Source organism: Sprattus sprattus (assembly GCF_963457725.1).
Source record: "Sprattus sprattus genome assembly, chromosome: 10".
Lineage (NCBI taxonomy): Eukaryota > Metazoa > Chordata > Actinopteri > Clupeiformes > Clupeidae > Sprattus > Sprattus sprattus.
This window is the reverse complement of record NC_137908.1, coordinates 18,174,340-18,195,338: the sequence shown is the minus strand read 5'-3', so window position 1 is coordinate 18,195,338 and position 20,999 is coordinate 18,174,340. Positions and strand designations below refer to the sequence as shown.

General features: G+C 40.4%; 1 protein-coding gene across 3 annotated transcripts in view; it reads left to right on the top strand.

Annotated features, from left to right (window-relative positions):
• The window catches only part of cadpsb (Ca2+-dependent activator protein for secretion b), a gene marked incomplete at both ends in the record, with an annotated part of 77,475 nt that extends 60,097 nt beyond the window's left edge, over positions 1-17,378 (top strand). The window contains 12 exons of one of the 3 annotated variants that reach the window (XM_080845649.1): positions 4,198-4,304; positions 6,863-7,019; positions 7,435-7,576; positions 8,982-9,149; positions 10,881-11,036; positions 11,431-11,584; positions 11,696-11,764; positions 11,906-11,989; positions 13,212-13,244; positions 13,798-13,905; positions 16,812-16,916; positions 17,202-17,378. In XM_080845649.1, coding sequence (XP_080701775.1) covers positions 4,198-4,304; positions 6,863-7,019; positions 7,435-7,576; positions 8,982-9,149; positions 10,881-11,036; positions 11,431-11,584; positions 11,696-11,764; positions 11,906-11,989; positions 13,212-13,244; positions 13,798-13,905; positions 16,812-16,916; positions 17,202-17,378 — 1,460 coding nt within the window. Of the gene's footprint in view, positions 1-597; positions 667-4,197; positions 4,305-6,862; positions 7,020-7,434; positions 7,577-8,981; positions 9,150-10,880; positions 11,037-11,430; positions 11,585-11,695; positions 11,765-11,905; positions 11,990-13,211; positions 13,245-13,797; positions 13,906-16,811; positions 16,917-17,201 lie in introns of all 3 variants that reach the window. The other 2 variants (XM_080845650.1, XM_080845651.1) reach the window with 2 other exon arrangements.
• Between the last annotated feature and the right edge of the window lie 3,621 nt (positions 17,379-20,999).

Genomic DNA, 20,999 nt, shown 5'->3' with positions numbered 1-20,999 from the left:
CCACATCTAAGATGTCAGACTGCCTTGGCTAAAGCCCTCCTGCTGTAAACTCTCCTCTAGCTGGGTTTCTCTCTCCTGCCATTTCCCTTTCGATTTTCTAACAACCCATCCCAACGGGATCATTGATTCACGTTCCCCTTTCCTCCCTTTACAACAACTCCATCTAAGCTGTTCCTCTGATCTTTGGCTTTACCCTTTCCCTGTTTTAAATCCTTTGTCTTCTTTTCCCCCTTTGTCATTGGCCCAGTCACTTGCACACTTATCCCTGTGAAACAAGTGACTTCCAGGCCAATGTGCATAGCGTGTTGGGAGTGTACATGTGAGGGAACTAAAATGTAAAAAATGATGAAGCTGTGTCCCAGAGTGCTTCAGTGAGGTTGCAAAGACTTGATATATTAGTTACTCAGAGCTTGTCCTGTTTTTGTTTATTTTCGGAACAGCAAACAAAATGGCGGCTCGCTAATCCGCCCACAGCTCCAATTTGCCTCAGCCATCTCTCCAGGCTTGTCCCGACACACTATGCAGCTCCTCCGAACTCTGACCTCTTCACCTCTGACCCCCAAACTCTCGCATTGCCTCCGATTCCTTGTCTTGTAGGGAAAAGGAGGGAAATGTATGAGCACCCTGTCTACTCCTTGGCGTCTCAGGTGATGGATTTAACCATCCGTGAGTACCCTCCCTCCCCTCCATCGTCTCCCTGACTTCCATGGCCTCTCCATGCTCCCCCTACTCATGCCCCTGTCTGCTCTCCTGTTGTCACATGTCATCATATCTGTGAAGGTACGGGTGGGATGGGTGATACTGAGAGAAAGCAAGAATGAGTGACAGAGAGAAAAATGAGACGAAGACAGATCTATCTAGAATCCTTGGCCGCAGTGTCAGAAATGTTCTCATCTGTCTCAGCTCAATCCTCCTCCTACTCCATCTTCTTCTTCCTCTTCATCTTTCTCCATTGACAGATAGATAGATACTTTATAGATTCGAGGGTAATTTAGGAGCGTAGAAGGGACTTCTTGTCCCCCCCATGCCTTATGTGATGTTATACATTTCTTTGCTCCCACTTGTGATCTGAATGTATTTTTTTCCTTTGCTTCCTATGCGTTTTACTGTAGCGTCTCCAGTCTCGGTGGTCTTAGTGTGCTGCAGGGGTGGGTCTGTGGGACAGGATGTGGGTGAGAGGGACAGTGGGGGACCACAAGCTGTAGGTGCAGGAGACAAACAAGAGGAGGACAGACGTTTTGTGTGTAGGCATGCTGACTTGTATGTGTTTTTCCGACTTGAGTCACCTCTCACCAGTGCGTCCTGTTAAACGATGATAGGGGCAGCTGTGGCCCCATCCTGTTCAGACATAACGAGCATTCTGTTAGTTTGTCTATCTGTTTGTTTGTTGTTTTTTTCAGTGCATCATGTTCCTGCCTCTTGTTCACTTTGATTTTTCTTTTCCCCTCCAGGCAGATGTCTCAGAGTTTTAAGGGCTGTGTGTGTGTGTGTGTATATATATATGTGTGTGTGTGTGTGTGTGTGTGTGTGTGTGTGTGTGCACAGCGAGATGTCATCACGTCAAAGTGATTGTGTGTGTGTGTTTATTTATTTACATGTGTGTTCATGTGCCTTTTTCATGTGTGTCTCTGTCTTGATAAATGTGCAGATATTTCATGTGTCAATTTTTTCATTTCCTCAAGGGGATTGTTCCAGAAACAAAGGTCAAGGGTTACATACTGAGCAGTGACAGATCCAGACACTCGCTACTGGGACACCAAACCATTTCATTTTTTATTGCATTGTGCATTTAGCTTATTTCTCATCTCCTCTATTCCTCTCCCCCTTTCTCTTTTACAAGCTGAGAAAACTCACAAGGATCCAAAACAAGATCCAGGTGAAGCCCTTTGGGTTTGACTTGAGGCCCTAAAAAACTAATGTATCAGTTTTAAATCACACCCATGTGCACAGCACTGACACACAACCTATTACATAGAAACACATAGTGAAGCATGTCATGACATGTTTGTGGGCTCAACCCTTTAAGATATAGCTAACTGTTTGTGAGGATGGTATACTTTAAAGACATTGCTCACTACATATTTTGTGTGAGTACTAGGTTTGGCCAAAACAGACATTACCATCTTTTTAACTGTAGTGAGCAATACTATCTCTCACAAATATGTAAATTCCTGCATTTCCAATGTGTTAAAATGTGATGTGCATGGATATAAATGACTTTTCACTAGCGTTGAGAAAAACAGTATATGTTTTCAGTAGATGTGATGTGATCAGTTTTTAACATCTACGCTTTTTTTCTGGTCCTGTTCTGGGGACCCTAACCCAGTTGACATCACATTGCATTTAATATACCCCTTGGGGCTTATGCCACATAGTTTAACACATTGGGTATGGATGAAGTATGGTGGCTGCCATGGTAATTCATTGTTATCACAGTGGCCATTTTCACTACTTCAAATCCTAAGAGGCAGCCACTACTTGAAAGGGTTGTTATAAGGAGAGACTTTGCCTGGGTTCTCCTTACAGTCCAGCCATCTGCATGTCAAACAGTCCACCCCTCCACTAAACTCAGAGCCTATGGAGATGGAGTTCACTCTGAAGGCCATGAGAACTTGCCTTCTATTTCATATGGAATAGTGAGCCACCTCAGAAAATGAGGGTCCACCACTTTATCAGTGAGGTATTAAAGGCAATGATCTATCAGTAGGTAAATAGGCAATCCCACCAATCAGTGACGTAATAATAGTAAGTAATATAATCGCCAATCAAATCGCCTTACACAAGACCGTGGACAGCTAAAACTAAAGCTCAATATTAACTCTACGCTTCAACAAGTACTTGCACCATCTTAGTAATGGTAATGGTAACTAGTAGTGTTCAGGTCGCTCTTACACTCAAAATAATAACAAGCTGAAAACCTTTCCTCTTCTTTCTACTCTCCTTTGAGAATCTAATTTACTTCATGCCACATCGATGTTATTCGTATACCGACCATTTCATCAAATGTTGTCCAACAGTCCACCTCTCTGCAGTGTGACACTGACCACAGATCGAAAGCGTTGTGGTGTTTGTGTCATGCATGATCCATATGAAAGTTGTCCAAGAGAGACACATGAGATGCGTGTGCCTCCCATATCAAATCCATAGCTCAGTCTGCCCACTCTTCTTGTTCCCATTGCATGCCAGGCGTCATGACATGACACATGACAGCCTATCTGTAACACCAGCGGTCTGTGTGAATGTCACTATTTCCCCTCGGACCTCATGTCATCTCAGCACAAGCTGAGCTCACCAGTGGAGGTCATCAGTGTCAGTTTTGTAGAAGCAACGGTGTGTAATGAATGACCTAGTAAGATCACCTCTATTCTTATGCAGATCAGGATAAGGCAGTAGTGTAGACAGAAGTGGTGATTTCATACCAAGGTGAAAGCACTTCACTTTGACATGGCCCATATGACATGCCCCTATATGTTCTTGGAATGGCACTAGGTTTCATGTCCAGGAGGAGATTCATATCTAACTTGTCATGACACATGCAGCAATTGAACTCTGTGAAACTCTTTGCACTATAATTGAAATGACCTTAATCCCCTCTTCTAATGTCATAATGTCCCCTACAGACATATCCATACACCATACATCATGTCAATGACACTGTCATAAGGGCCATGTCAAATAAAGTGGCTCTATCAGAACATGTTATGGCCTAAAGTGACACGAGAATGGCCTGTTTCCAAGACATGGATTAAGATTTCTCTCAGACCAGAGTTTGAATGGGGAATTTCTCTGCAGAATTCCTTGCAGTTTCAATCTAGTCTTAATCCTTGTCCAGGAGACCACCCTTGACACTCCCCTTGAAATGATACTCAAACTCTCCACACTATAACCTTTGATGTCATGACGATCACAGGTTACCACAGTTTTTGTCAAATTTGAAACCATTCATTTTTATGGTCTTGGTTTTTATTACAAGGGTCATTATAAAGCTGCGACACAGTCCTAATAGACTCAATGACGTATCATTTCAAGCGCCAGCAGCACTTATTGGTCCTAACTGCATGTGCTAGGGCTAGACGGAAAGGGCATATTTAAGAGAAGTGAATGCATGTTAGCAGATAGACCTTTGATTACATCCCCCCTGAGCACACGTGACTGGTTCTCTCTGCTGACCCCTTCTCCTCTTGCCATCTGCTGCAGAGAATGCGGGCCAATTAGCCACACCGGCCAAGAAGCTGGAGGACACCATTCGTCTTGCTGAGTTAGTCATTGAAGTCCTCCAACAGAATGAAGATCACCATGCTGAAGTGAGTGAATTGCTTCTCTCTTTCTTCTTCATTTTAAGAAACAGCACGTTAATGCAGTGTTAATGCAGGGTTAGATGGCAGGAGTGGATGCATGACACAGTGTTTTTTTTTGTATCTCTCCTCTGGATTTTTGCTGAGAGATTTCTATCACTTCCTAAATGAGCTGACATGGGAAGGTTGAGTCCTAGTACGCAGCCTCTAAAGTCAAATATAGCCTGTGTTTTTTTTTCAAAGAAGTCATCAGAAAGAGGAGACAGTGTTTGCATGAGTAGATGCACATTTGGTAAGACATAGGTTATCCATTGTGGCCTTTCTGAGATGTGCAGATTTACTTTATCCTTCTGAATATGCTTAACAGGCTGCAGTCTCAAGTACTGGAGATCAATCGGTACAGTATAAATGTTTATCTCTCCTTTTAGTCCCATCACATACACTTTCCCCTGTGCATGTGAGCTACTCAGGCAAAATACCTTTTTTGTAAGCTGGGTCGGGGGTGAGGGTTGGAATGTTACACTTGTTTTTTAAAGTGCCTGCCTGCATTTAAGATTGATTGGTGACCCAACACTGATAAGTCAGTGTCATCATCCTAGAATAGTGTGCATGATATATAATATTGCTACACGGTCAGTATTGATACCATTGGAGATAAATGCAGATTCTGCACCAGTGTAAAAAATATGGCCAATACAAATTAAATGAATAGAAAGCATCCAGTGATGGCATTAACTCAGTTAAGTTTACAATTTCAAAGAAAAAACACAAATGCCTCTGCATGTGGACTCTTTGCCTGACTCCCCTCAATGCGTTATTAAATGGCAACTGGTGATGTATTAAATGTGGAGAAGATCTAAAAAAAGATCTAAGCAATTTCTGAGGTGCAATAACTGCCAGACAGTTTAGCACAGATGTGTGTGACTGCAATGAAGAGATTCGTATCCTTGTTTTTTTCTGTTTTACATTCCTGATGGGCTTTATCAGGGGAAAGAGGTATGTGGTAAATGAGAATGTGTGCAGCCAGCTCCCTTTAACACCTGTCAATGGCTTGTGCATGTCCTGCAAAGGGTACTCACCTCCTCCCCACATTACTGCCGGTAGTGAGGTGTTTGCGGGGATGTCTGCCTTCAAGACTAGCGTCCTTCAGTGCTTCAGCACAGTCTGGACTCTGTTGTGACAGCAGTGCTTGCGAAGCTTGCAACCTTGCCTGCTGCATCAGCTGTTCTCACCAGGGCGACTGTGTCCTTAGCCAACATGCACCCTGTCCTCCAGTCATGACAGCCTGGCCTTGACCCACACCTTCCCTCTTATACCTTATTCTCTCTCTCTCTCTCACACACACACATTCACACACACACACACACACAGACATCTCTAACATTCATTAATGCCCCACCCAAAGTCATCCCAACCCCCTCCCTTTCTTCAAGTCCATTGTTTTATAGCTCGATCTGGTGGCTGCTTGTTCAATAGTTAGGGATTTTAGGTTATTTTGGGGGGGGTCAAAAAAGGACCAGGTAAGTGTTACGGTAAGTTCAGATACAGCTTGTGACCCCTTTTTACTGAGTTCATCTAGGCAGGCAGATGAATGTGTGACTGATCAAATCTGAAACCGAATATAAATAAACAGCATGCCCCCAAAGGGAAGGATTAAGCTCTTTATGGTTTAATCTGTTCCCTCTACTGAGTTCGTCAAATGCAGATTTTAGTGAGAAAGAGTAAGCCATGCCAAGTCCACAAGCAGGCTACAGCATCTTAGCTAAGTCTGAAAACTGTGACAAAAACAGGAAAAAAAGATTACAAAAGACCACAAATACATACAGTAATAGCTCCACAGAACTCCATTTGACCTTGAGGAAGGTCACTGCCTGCTTGTAGTCCTTGGTTTGTCTAAGACAACGTGCATGGTTCAGAGGTGCATCCATACCCATCGACAGGCAGTGGCACCAGGATGTGCACAGAGGAAACTTCCATCTTCCATCCAAGAGGAGCACTGCATGCAGGAAGAACCTCTATGCATGAGAGAAGCTTCCTGATGGTACCATGAACCCTGGCTCTGTAGATTGTGTGCTGATAGGACAGACACAAACTGTCACTACTGTATTTCACAGTGACCTTATTTGTATATTGTACACATTAGTGTCGGTAGATACAACTGCCTCATAAAACGAATTAATGGAACACACAGAGTGCATGTACTGTCAGCTGCAGATCAAATTGTTTTCTTAAGAATGTGGCAGCTGGCAACAACTGTGTTGCTTATTCTGGCACTTTGTAGGTTTCATTGATGCAGATTCATGCAGCATGGATTTATACTTTTTCACCTTGAAAGGAAAAGTCTACTAAGTACCAAAACAGGACACCAGATATTTAGACTAAGACTTATCATTAGAGAAAACTACATGCCACTGAAGGCTAAGAGTTCCTCATTTGTCAAAATAACTTTGATGGTGACGGCCAAGTTCTGATTGAACTTGTTGGTGCAAAATGTCAAGTGTCTCAAGTGACTGTGGCCTGTTTTTCTCCCCTTCCCTCTTGCTGCTTTCCTACATTGGTTTGTCCAGGCCTTCGCATGGTGGACAGACCTCATGGTTGAGCATGCAGAGAACTTCCTCTCCCTTTACGCCGTGGACATGGATGCTGCATTAGAGATACAGTCTCCGGAGAGCTGGGACAGCTTCCCACTCTTCCAGCTGCTCAATGACTTTCTGCGGTTGGACTGTGAGCAACCTAACACTTTTGTTTTCTGACAGTCAAACACTAACTGGTGCTGTATGTTTCTCTAAAAAAGTGAATGTTACGGCCTTTATGCAGAGAATCTTTTCATATTTGAAGTTATTTCTCTTTGTAAATGGTGTAAATGATAAGACTGAAAGAATTACATGCAAAAATGTGATCCATCTTCTAATTTATTTAACGTACTTATAACCACAAATGTGTTTAATTCTCATCTGTGGTGTGGTTCCCTTCTTATCCTTCTCCATGGTCTGAATGTCTTCCCTTAAGAAAAGTCTACGCTTTAAAATGGGAAGTCAGAATAGTGAATTATGTGCGTGCTAAAGTGTATGAAAATTATGGCACCTGTGTAGGAATCATGATGCAGCTGTTTTCTTTCTTTCTGTTGCCTCCATTCCAGATCACCTGTGCAATGGCAAGTTCCATAAACACCTGCAGGACCTGTACGCCCCATTGGTGGTGCGTTATGTGGACCTGATGGAAACCTCCATTGCACAGTCTATCAACAGGGGTTTTGAGCGCGAGTCATGGGAACCAGTGAAGTAAGAGAACCTACTGTGAATATACTTCCAGAGAACATAGTGGATAGCGTAAACAATATGACCCTTAGCCATAATACCCTCAATAGATGGGTTTATGTGGCATCATGATGGTGTGATATAAAAACAAATAATCTTTTGATTTAAAATTTTAGTTTACCTCCTCCGACAAAACAAAACGTACTTACTGCTAGGTCTTCATGCTGATATAAACCCAAAATGGAGATCTAACCTTGTTTTAACAAACAGTTTTCTGAACCTATTTAACCAGTGGTTTATGCTTGAGTGATATAGTGCAAGGTGGGTTGGCCATTTTTATGTCACTACTGTACTACATTTTAGTAATACTATTTGCAACTAGTTTTTCATGTAAGAGAACCTAGTCAGGTGGTTGTAGCTTTGGTTTTAGAATAAAGTAACAATACATACAATCACACAGTGTATCACTTAAACAGTGTATTACTTTCTAGCAGGTCTTTCTCTGTACAATTCCTCTGTCATCTTGCAGTTGTCTAGACTGTATCACTTGACCTGATCTGATATTACTGTAAAATCACATGTTCCATATATATCTGTGACTTTTGGCATAGGAGCCTGCCACTGTCCTCATGATTTGTTCATGGTTTAACCTTCCATTTAACATCTTTTCCCAGTTCTAATCCATACAACTTGGACACATTTACACTTTACTTGAAAACACAAAGTCATGCTTAACAACTTTTTTCTCTGATAGATTTCCACAATAACCTTTGTATGTAATGTTGACATAGAAGGGGGTAAGCAAGTTCAACAGAGTGCTTTTATCTGCCATTCTTGATGGAAATGATACATATTAATAATTTTTAGACCCAGAGGTATTAACTCCTTTCTAAGGGCCTCCCAATAAGTCAACCATTTTTTGTTTCTTTTGTTCTGTGAAGCATTGCTTCTCTGTTTCACTGTTGCCCGGTCCTATATAGCTCCCCTTTTTTTCTGTTAGACATTGTTAAATGTCCCTGTTGTTGCTTTTAACCCCCTCTGTCCATAAGCCTATCATGCATTTTCATCTCATAACTTCTTCTTTAAAACATACTTTAACTCCAAGCTTCTACAATCTTATATGCTTATGTGATTTTTCAATTCTATAACGTATTAGACTGCTTAAGATGTGGTCTTGACGAGCACAGTGCAAATTAAACTAATGTATTTCTGTATATGTTTTGCAAGGCAAAATGCTAGAATACTATATTTTATAAGTCTTTTTTTAAACAACCAATTTGTATGTGTGCTTTTTGTACCTTGTCAACAATTATATTTTGGGCTTTTGTTTATTCAGCACTTCTGTTTTGACAGTGTATGTCATATTGTGTTCTGCACCATCCACATCATCACTGTTATGGATTTTTTTTCTTTTTGTCTGTTTCTGCAGGAGTTTAACAAGTAATCTGCCCAATGTGAAACTACCAAATGTGAACCTACAAATCCCCACAGTACCAAATCTACCTGCCAGTCTGCCAGTATCTGGACTATCTGTTAACCTTCCACAAATGCCTAGCTTTTCCACCCCGTCTTGGATGGCTGCTATTTATGACTCTGAGTGTGTATTCAATAAGTTTACCTAAAATATGATTAATGAGTTTACAGTTGTTTGGCATGAAGATGTTCTATTGTGTCTTGTAAAAAAGTCTCAAAAAGTGTGGCCTATTGTCTCTTTGTGGCCTTTTAAATTGTCTATTGCACAACTGCATCCCAAAACAAATTTGGGATCAAAGGTTATTACCAGAATTTTGGCATCAACAGCCATTTTCATGCCAATTACACTGCAGGGCGATACCTTGACCTTCACTGTGTGAAATGAGAACCTTTTAAGTTTTTCATTTTTCTCAGTGTGCATGCCATTGGAGTGAGGTCTGAGATGGAGAGATCTGGAACATAACCCAAGCCTTCCAGCTACACTTTATTTGCCTCCCCCATTAAAAGGGATCCCACTTACACAATTCGGTTAATATTCGGTTAAATCACCCTGCCAAGTGATTCTGAATCTCTCCACAGTGTCAGACCTTTTCTCTATTTGAAAATCTATCTGAAGGGAGCTAATAAATGATAGACCCATAGCACTCCATAAGACACTCTAGACGCTTTATGAATGTAACCTCACTTTGACCAGAAGCAGATGGGCGTTCTGTGGGTAAGAAGGTGAAAGAGAGATGAGGAAGGCATCCATGGGTGTTGCTTAGTGGCAAGTGGAGCTCTCCACTCTCATGACACATAGATCTGTCTTTGCATTCTCTTATGCACTGAAGCTATACCCACTTCAGTGACAATAGAAACTAGTCTTTCCCCTTCAGCACCTCCTGCTCCACCCCTTCTCACTCTTCCACACTCTTGCCACACCCATCTATATCTCTACTCAGGATGACAGCGTCTTCAGAAATGACTGCATGGTGTGTTTGACCTCAGCAACCCCCTCCCCTTCAACGTCGGGCATGGGTGGTGAGAGAGCGCCTGGTCTTTGTATTGTCTTTCTGTCATGGACTGTTAGCTCTTCTGCCTCCTCTTCTTCCCTCAGAAAAATGAAGCCCATGTCTTTGATCCCTTTTGTAATGTTCAAACAGCTTTTGCTTTTAAAATCTATTTGTCAAAACCAGTATCTTTGGACATGGCTACACTTTAACCAGCAAGTAAACCCTAATATGCCAGACAGTTTTACTACATCGACAGTGCTTCACCTAATCTAACTCAGAACTTTCTCTATGGTGTTAAACCCCTGAAGACTTGCCCCTGCAACAGCTGTATCTGTGTAGACAAGCTGTCACTGAAACACTGAAAGCAGTCTCACAGCAGTAGCAGTTAGGGCACCGATAAGAAAGAGCTTTGTCCACTTACATGCCTTCTCTCACCATGACATTTCCAAGAACTCTCCACAAATTAAACCATGTTCTCAGACAAGGTGTGCATGTAGTCTGTTGCCCCCCACCCCCCCCCCACCCCCCCTGCCCCAGAGTTAATAACCACTCTAGATGGTTTGGTTATTGTTTTTTCTTTTTCTGGATAGTTCTGTCTACTTATTTTGCCATACGCTGACTGACAAACATGCCATCTCTGATTTTGCGGAAATATCCACCCCAAACTGGAGAATTTGTCCTCTTACAGTTCCAATAACAATTCAGTCAGTATGTGGCCAAAATAAAGAAAACATACCCAAGTGTGCTGTACTATTACTGAGCCATTCTGGCCCTCTGCATCCCCATGACAGCTCTGTGTGAATGTGGGTCGGTGAGCCATGACCCCTTACTCTTGACGTCTGACCTGTCCTTGTGCCTCTCAGCAATGGCTCTGGAACATCTGAGGACCTCTTCTGGAAGTTGGAGGCCCTGCAGACCTTCATCAGGGATCTACACTGGCCTGAGGAGAAGTTCGCTGAGCAACTTGATAAACGCATGAAGGAGATGTCCAGTGACATGATTGAAAATTGTGTGAAACGGTACATGTAAAACATATGTGTATGGGTCAGTCCACTGTGTGGAATACAATTCTATACTTGTCAGGAGTATTATCTCGGTACATTTTTAAGCACATACACAGATATAGAAATGTCAGCACTTCAGAACAGAGACAGAAACTTAATGTTTCAGTTCACAAAGGCATATGATTAACACACATACATCCTTGATTAAAGTCAGAGATTCATATTTCCCTATCAATAGACACACAGTAGCCTATAGGACTTTCACAGTTGTTAAAGTAGTGAACAACTGTCAAGGCATGGCTCTTACTCACAACTAATTCTTCACTTATGTGAAGAGTAATGCCTATCTAGAAGTTTCAACAAGATTTCTTGTGGCATTCAAATCCATTTCTTGCTTGTTGTGTAACAGCACCCGCATGGCATTTGAGACCAAGCTGACCAAGAGCAGCCGCTCCACAGACTTCCGAGTCCACCTGTCCATATGCACTATGTTTAATCTGATGGTGGACGCCAAGGACCAGTCAGCTAAACTTTGTGCAATGGAGATGGGGATGGGTACAGAGGTAAGGACAAATATAAGACCAAGGGGTCCGGAATGAAACATCTTTGTCAAATATATCTCTGTCTTTATACTAAAGTCTATGTATCTTTACCTGTCTCTTGTTTAGAAACAGAAACATTCTGAAATAGATGAACTAATTGAATCAAGTGTCAAGGAAATGATCTCTCTCTTGGTTGCAAAGGTATGTAACAAGTACTTTCAAAATACCATTATTGGATGTGAATGCAATTAGTTTTTGGTTGATGAAGGGCACTGTGTTTTTGTAATTAGATGGATGAAATTAAACCATAAATACAATTTTCTTGTTTGTTCAAATGTTTAGTTTGTTGCTATTCTTGAGAGTGTGTTGGCGAAGATATCCCGTTACGATGAAGGGACACTGTTCTCATCCTTTATGTCCTTCACAGTGAGTATATCATGCTTCCCTTCTTAGCTGCTTAACCCATTTGGTATCTAAGGTTATATACAATCTAGAAACCTTTATGAAAAAATCTTTATCTTAATCAAATATCCAAAACTTAAAAAATAAAAAATCTCCTATAGTACCGAAGCAGAAGTGAAAATCCTAGGTTTATAAAGTAGAGGTTCTTTGGCCTCCTCCACACCTTGGATTACCACGCGACAGTATCTATGGACATGGCCTTTTGTATGAATCCTATATTCATTGGAATATATGAATGCACAAAACACAAATTTGATTCTGTTTGAAAGGACCAAGGAGTTGCAGCCACGTTTTGACCGAGGGCATACACAAAGAGCTAATCTCACTTTCAGTCGACGAGTCTTCTTGTTATTCAACAGTCAAAACTTGTAAACCATTGTTCATAAAAGCAATAATAATATTGTCCTATTCAAAGTAAAATAGCATATTATGCAACACATGCCACAACTTCAAAGTGATAGTCTGACAATCTGATAATTGTGTGTAGCAAACGGATGAAATTAATAAGGGAAATCCGCACTCTTAAGTGCACTGGAAGAGTGAAAGCATCATGCTATACTGGCTACACTGGAAATTCCCTAATTAAAAGATCATACCACTATGTTTGTCCTTATAAAAGTATTAGCTTTGCAGTTTTTTTGCATACAGCAATGCAATTGAACAACTAACTACTGTATTTTTGATGAAGCACTCAGAGAACTTTTGGATAATGTTTGCATTCATTTAGAAGATTTAGATTTAAATTATATGTGAGGGATAACTTATTTAAAGTTTTGAGACTTGCATGTGCATTTTAACATATTACTTCTGAAATTAATTATGTTCTTACAACATTATTAGCAACATTAAAAAAAAAACTGGTGTTACCTTTGCATATGATCCTTAAGACTTTGCCTGATACGGGACAAATTAATTGTGTTATTCTGGACTTTTCAATGTACATCATAAAGCTACTGATATGGTTTGTGGCTTGATCTGCAAATGTGAACAAAAAACGAATATGGCTTAGAATATGTAAGATTTGGTTTTGCAATCATTTTAAACCTAGTTTCATACATAGACTGCACCAGTCAGAGGACACTAATCTGACTATTATCTGCTGTAATAATACTTCAGTAAGACAGTTCTATGCATGCTTGTGTTGTTAGACTCCTTTACTGTAAAGACAATGTTTTTTTTATTTCAGAAGAAAGCGGCCTCAAAGTATGTGGATGTCCCTGTAAGTGGTCACGCCAGTTTGCCTTTGTGTGTGCCTACTGTCTGTGTTGTGTCTGGTGTCTTGAAAATATTTAAATAACTAACAGTATGTATGTATACTTTTTTCAAAATGCTGGTGGTGTCTACAATTTCTACCTCACAATCAACCAGATGTGTTGACTTTATCAGAATTTGGCCATTTATCAAAATCACCTTGATCACTTTGTACGAACAATTATGACAACATGTCATGATCGTATTAACTAGCTAACCCCTTGACTGAAAAATAGCCACTTTAGCCAACATATTTGGTTGTGGCTGATCATTCGTTCATTTTGTGACTTATTACGTGTCCCACCAGTGTTTGTATCTTTTCTGTGTGTTCCTTTCCTATTTTAACCCACCATCTGCCTACCCAACAATTCCTTTCATTCTTTACTTTTCACGTTGTCTCTTTTTTTATGTTGCCAGCTTGGCCCGGACTCTCTTGGAATAAATATTGTAAAGTCTCAGTGAGGGATTGTCATAAACATTGTAAGAAAAGCTAAAACTCTCTGTTGTCTTGATTCTTATAGAAACCCGGAATGGATGTGGCAGATGGATACGTAACCTGCACTCGGCACTCTCAGGACATTCTGCGAGATAAGGTCAATGAGGAGGTGTACATAGAGAGGTTATTTGAAGTAAGTAAGATGCCGCCTCCTCCAACTCCACTATGGGAGGGGCCAATCCAAAATGAGGCAAAACACTGGGGCGGAGAGGGATAAGTCACTTGAGAAAAAGAAACTAAAAACATTTTAATTTCAAGAAACTGCAGAGTCCGAGGTTCCTCTCTCTCTCTCTCTCTCTCGAGCTTTCTCTCTCTGTCACCCACTCTTACTATCTCTCTGTCTCTCTCTCCTTGCATTTACTATGAATGTTGTTAAACCCACTGTATTCCAGTATAGCTTTTTTATATCGCTTTTGCCTTCTGTGTACTGCGACATTTTTGCCGAAAGGCAAAGTGTTAAGCAACCTTTAGTAATGGGATTATTTAAAGCAGCGCTCTCTTGTACAGCTAAAATATGCAACTGGACATAACCAACCATTATTAAAGTTTGTTCAGTTGAAAAATCCTTAATTTTATTGTAGTATTCTATGACTGGTCTCTTAAGCAACTAACTGTAAACCAAAGTTTTTTTTTTACATAAGACCTGTGAGGGTCAAAGATTGAGAGCACTGCCCTCTAAGAAGAAATAATCCCTGGTGATACATGTATGCTGATGTGGTCTTTGTTTTCACTGATGTTTTGCAGAATTGTGTGTGTGTGTGTGTGTATGTTAGGGTTGTAATAGAGTGTAGTTATACAGTTGTGTGAAACATTGTCTCTTCTGGTGTTGTGCTGCATACATTTTGTGTCAGGGCTGTAGTGTACTTTCAAGATATGTTCTTTTGAGTTTGTGCAAATATGCGTGAGTGTGTATACATGAGCAAGTGTGTAGGACATACGTGTGATTTTTTTTTGATATGCGTGATATATTCAGTGCATAAGTACAAACAGTATGTGTGTCTTTTCAGGACACTTTAGGACTGTGTTTTATTTATTCATTGTGAAGCTATGTTGTATTGCATGTATGTTGTTTGGAAGGGCAGACTGTTGTGTATTGCAGAGTCTGTCTCTTTGAAGCTGAGCATCTGTGTTGTACAGCATTCGCCCCCATCCGCTCGTTTTGACACTGTGCAATGACACATGGTCAAGACATTTGACTTCATGTGAATCCCATCCCCAGTGTCGTGGTGCTTCCTTCTCACACTCCCTCTCCCTTACCCATTTCTCATCCATGCGCTTTGCTCCTCCTCATCAGCTAACTCTCTTGCTCAGCAGGAATTAACTCCTTCTGCCTTTTTTACCTTCTTCCTTTTTTCTTTTCTCTCAACAAAGTGAAACTTATCTCTTTTGACCTGCTGTTTTATCACATTCTGTTGAGTGGCATGAGTTAAGATCAGATAATCTACCTGTGTACATCTACTAGCATGACCCTCTGCTCAAAGCCCCCACTCTTACACACACACAAGCTAATACTCCTACTAGCACCCACCAGCCTGCTCAACCTGCCTGCATGCAATGCACGATTCAGTGGACTATGTGAAGTGGACAGGCAATCCTCAAAGTGATCAATTAAAACCATTATTCAATGAATCAGATAGATGATTCACACCAAGCAACCAAAATGATATCAATGAGTTTGAAATTCAATCAGTCTATCAAATAGCCAACTAACCAACAACCAATCAATAAAACAATAAATGTGGAATTTACCACCTCAATTGTTGGGTTGGTTAAATTCAGTAATTAGTAATCATCCGCAGTTGTTTCAACCCAAGAAGGTCAAAGAAAATGCTCTTTCCTGCCTAGTCACTCCACAGAATCATAAATCAAAGATTTGAGCCGCATTCTATATAATTATGAGGTAAGAACCCTTCATGCATTCATACATGTGCTGTTCTCTTTTATCCGAGAAGCCTACAGATTTTTTGAGTTTGACCTCCATATTTGTTGTGCACTGATTCTAGTGGCATTATAGACTAAAGATTTCAGAAATGGTTGAAGAAAACAGTACTTTCATCGTTGTCTGTCAGTTTAATTTGCACACTTATTCATTCTCTTCCGATATTATGTTTTACCTACTTCCACTGGTTACTGTATGGGTGTGCCTGGTTACGTCACCAAAAAGTATTCATACAAGGAGTTTGGTTAAGTTGGTCATATAATCCATAAACTCATATTCTGTTTGAGTTATGACCATGTCCATTAGCAACTCTCGGCAGAAATTCTAGATTATGATGATATATCATGACAGATAATGTTTATATTAATGTTTATATTATGCTATATCTCAGAAGAATTTCAAAGTAATTAACACTAAACAGTAGTAGATGATAATGTGTATCAGCATTTGAATGTCAGTACAGATGTTAGGAACTTAAATGACCCACACAAAAATGTTAAGTAGGTTCTTGTTAGCAGGCAAGCTTCTGGATTTGAGTGCGTAGCCTAGTCTTCAGTGCCCTCTCGTGGTTTTCTCCAAAAGACAGTCAATGATTTGAATTCCCTTTGACATCACAGCAAAGCAATATGTATTTTCATACACATGATTTTTTACTATATCCTTCTTTTGCAGATTCAAGGTCTTCTTAGTTGACAATGGAAAACAAGCCTTTTAGAGATCAGCCCAGCCTAAACTAATAAGAATTCAGTGTGTGTTCATGTCTATGTCAACATGTCCTGCACATGTTGACTTCATATTTGTTTGAATGGATGTGTATTGTGTGTGTGTGTGTCTGTGTGTGTTTGTGTGTATGCTAGATGTTTATTAATTAAGACTTTAAGTAGAGCCAGCAGTGCTCTCAGAAAGGATGTGCATGAGTGTGAGGGAGTCTCAGTGTTACAGTTTCCGTCTCGCTATGTGTCATGTTGCATGTCACTGTGATAAATATGTGTGTATTTTATCTTGTCAGGACAGGCATTTTGTCCTGTTTGTATCTCTGTCTGTGGTGTCGGAGTGTGTGTGTGTTTTGCTGGAGAACTCTGTGTTTGTGTGTGTTTCAGCAATGGTACACTGCGACCATGAACGTCCTGAGTACGTGGCTCACTGAACGCATGGACAAGCAGCTTGACGTCTACCAGCTGAAAATCCTAATCAGGGTTGTAAAGGTGAAGTTCTGCCCAACAGTTTCCTTCTATAAAGTGCAGACCACGTCATGGCATATCAGTTTGTTGCATTGCCAAGTAATTGAATGCAACAAGATTTCTTTCCATGACTGGAGATGCAATTATTTCTGAATTGGACTTAAAAATAAAATGTCTGTCAATGTACGATATTTGCTGCTCTTTCTGCCGCTCTTTCTGTGGGAGGTATACAGCAACACAGCATGGTAGATTGATAGCTATTGAAATGTAGCTGACAGGGTGACTAAGTCTGTGATTTGCTTCTTACAGAAAAAGTACAGAGACTTCCGTCTACAGGGGGTTTTAGATTCCACACTCAACAGCAAGAGTTATGACACAGTGCGTAACCGGCTGACAATGGAGGAGACTTCTGCCTCTATGAGAGACGGTGGTATGGCGGGCATCTCCATGAAGGACAGCGACGAAGAGGATGAGGACGATGACTAGAGCACTTGCCTCCATCGGTGCCCCTACCACCACTACTACCGTCCTCTAACTCCTCACGCACCCACCCCCACTCCTGAACCCTAAACACATTTTAACTTAGCCTGGTAACTGATGATGCATGTAATGACTCTGTTTACTCAGACTAGCCACTCTAGGACCTCTCTGTTGACTTGAAACGCCCATGAAAAGAGCTCTCTAATTTAAAAAAAAAGAATAGTAATTGTAATCAAGTTAAAAGATATAAAATTTAAAAAGTCTTGAAAAACATCGACATATTTAGCTGTGTCATGATATCAAAAAATAGCACCAATTTTTTTTTTTAATTAATTGATTTCAAGATTTGTTTCTATGTGTTCCTAAGCAATATGGAGTACCATTTGTTTGACAATGTTGAGTGAGATTATTAGGTGTGTCCTTGTCCAATGCGATACATATATGGCGCTTTGACGTACTGTTACATACATTTATTGTACATTGTTGTGAAGATGAGTGTGTGAACCTTTTTCTTTGTCTTGTCTCTTTTTAAGTGAATGCCAACTGCTTCGAAACTGAAAAAGGAACCTCTGTATTTTAGTTCACTGCTCTTTAAAGTAAATGTCTACTCTTTGTCTGCGCATCCTCTTGTTAAAACCTCCACGATTTACTGTACATTCCTCCATCTGTATCTATGTTGCAGTTCACCAACAAGATAGCCATCTGAAACTGAAAAAAGTTGGTATTCCAGAAATGCAATATTATCGTAACTCCGTCCTCCTGGAGATTATTAATTTTGTATTTATTTACGAAATATTTATTTAAGCATTTGAACAAAACATGAAAAATATATATTTTAGGGTTTATTTCGAGTTTTAGAACTGAATTTGTCTTGTCTAGATTTTGATTTGTTGAGCAGAATGAGGTATGTTCCATTCATTTGGATCTCACTGTTGTTCTTGTACATACAGCGCTGTACATTGCACTCTGAGCCATCAATGCATGCCTATGGGTTAACCCTCTCCAAAAAAAAAGCTTTTGTTTTCTTCTGTGAATTAGCTGGTGAATTCATTCTTGCTTTTGCCTTATCAAAGCCAACAGTGGTAATATGCAAGAGCTGTGGCCTCTCAATAAAAAATAACTGTACAATACATTCATGCTCCCTGCTTTTGTCTTTTACTTTTTTTTCTAACAGTCATATGCTTATTGTACACATAATTTTCCTTTTTAAATATTTTGTGAAATATTGTCAATTAATAACTGACTTCCAGAAGCGGGTTTTAATGCATGTTGTCATCATATTACGACGACATTGTGTTATGTCTTATTGCTATTATTAGAGATTAACATACGTCATGGAGACCCCAGAACTGGATCAGCAGGATTTGATAGAAGACTTCTACAGATCTTCTAAAAATGTCACTTCTTTCACAAATGTTTTTCCTGATCATTCACAAATGTAAACGCTGTGACACATTTACAGAATAACGAAAATGCCTTTACAAACAGCCCAACATTTGTGAACATCCCTGCATTTATTTGTAGACTTTTATTAAATGCCGTCTTTTGTTGCGGATTCCCTCACAACTTTCTCAATCAGAAGTCAGAAGCTCAGATGTGTTGTTCTCCAAAACAACTTTCTCAATCAGAAGTCAGAAGCATAGATGTGTTGTTCTCACCAATTTGATTGTAGTATTTAAGCCACCATGAGAAGATGGCCAATGGATTATTCTACTGTATGAATGGCGCGTTTGCCTTTTTTAAAGTTACCTGGTAACTCCCACCTATCTTTTGTTTGGCTAACCCCTACGGCCAATTAGATCTAACGCCACTATCTGACCTATGCTAAATCAGAACGTGTTACCTGTATGGCACTACCCCCATTCTAAGACGCGCTGGGCCAAATAGCCTACACCCCTCCAAATTTCAAAAAGGAAAGGCTGATCCTTCAGTCCCGTTTTCAATAAATCAATGAATTATGCCAATTATGTTGTCTTCTTGTTGCAGATTCCCTCACAACTTTCTCAATCAGAAGTCAGAAGCTCAGATGTGTTGTTCTCACCTATTTTAATGGAGTAGTTAAGCCACAATTAGAAGATCGCCCATGGATTTTCTCACTGTATCCATCCATCTTGTCCAGCAGTTGTCCTAAACACTGTCTTGTGCAGGGGCGTGGCCACGTGGTGGCCAGGGGGGGCCACGGCCACCATTGCTCAGAGAATGGCCACCCTGCCGGCCCCCCATGCCCAACCTCACAGAACGGCAAAAAAAAAAACCTCCTGAACAGAAAAGGTATAAAGCTGAAATAAATGCATTAGTATTTTTTTTATCAAGTCGTCTTATATTGTCATTTGTCTGTTACGCTACAAGCCCCATATTCGCAACATGTTGGGCCACGCCCCCATCAACAGCGCAAGAAACAAACCAACGTGCCTGCATTCTGACAGCGTTTCAATGGAGACTAGCAGCTAACCACTGGATACCACTGTAACTAACAGGTGAGTAAGTTGGTAATACTTGAAAGGATCATTAAAATGATAAGATCATAAAGTGATCTTCACACTCAATTTAATGTGTAAGAATGTGTCGACGTTGAGGAATTGTGGCAGAGTGACTTGAGTTAGAGGTCGTTTACATGGACCCTAGATTGTCAATCTGATACAGATAGCTAATACAGATAGCCCTATCATTTAGACGAGCACTCTCTATCCGCACTCTCTATCCGCAACGATCCAAGTCGGGGGTAGAAAGTGAGTAGATTTGAATCGGTGCGGGGGCTGGTGTTCGTCTACACGGATTCACGCAACATGATGACGTCATTGCCCCACGTGATCGTTTTGCGATCTCCAACCACTATATATACTGTATATCACCTGTTCTCCCTCAAAATCTCACTCGTGGTGGCCCTCGAATTCACTCTCATGAACCCAGCCTACTGATCTTTGATTAGCCTCCTATCTTGAATAACTTTCATGACCACAAATTGGCCAGCGATTTAATTTGCTTTTTTATTCATAAATGTATGTAAAATGGTCGGAGCAAAGCCTCATGGAAAATGGGATGACAGACATGTCATGTTGTACTGTTCCAAATTCTTTATTATCAATAGAAAATAGAATTCATTTTCGCATATCCTTTAGTCTGACCACTGATTTTATTAACCACAATAATGTAATGTTGCTAATTGGAGCTTGAATGTCTTGAGTAATGTGTCTATCTGTGTGCTGTTCTACTTTACCTTGTGCTGTTCAGTCTCTTCTTCTAGGTTTTTCACGTTTTTTTCAGTTGTGTAAATAAAGCGCCAAAGCGCCACCCACAGGTATGGGGTATGTACTACAGCCCGTTCAACACAATCTGGTGGCTCCGTTTTTACGCAAATCTCTCGTTTCCAGACTCTGTCTTTACGAAATTAAAAGATTCGATAGATGTGAAAAATGAACCAGATTCAGTGAAACTAGGCTCCGTCTAAATTCAGCCTTAGGCTGCTGCTGTTATTTTTGAAACTTTTAAGATTATATCTGGCTAGCGAGCTAGCGCTAGCTAGTTAGCTTAAGTCCATTCCCAGGTGTCACTTGGTCATACATAACACACTGTCGCTAGTTTACACTTGAAATTGAAATAAATCAGTCTATAGTTAATGTTGTGTAA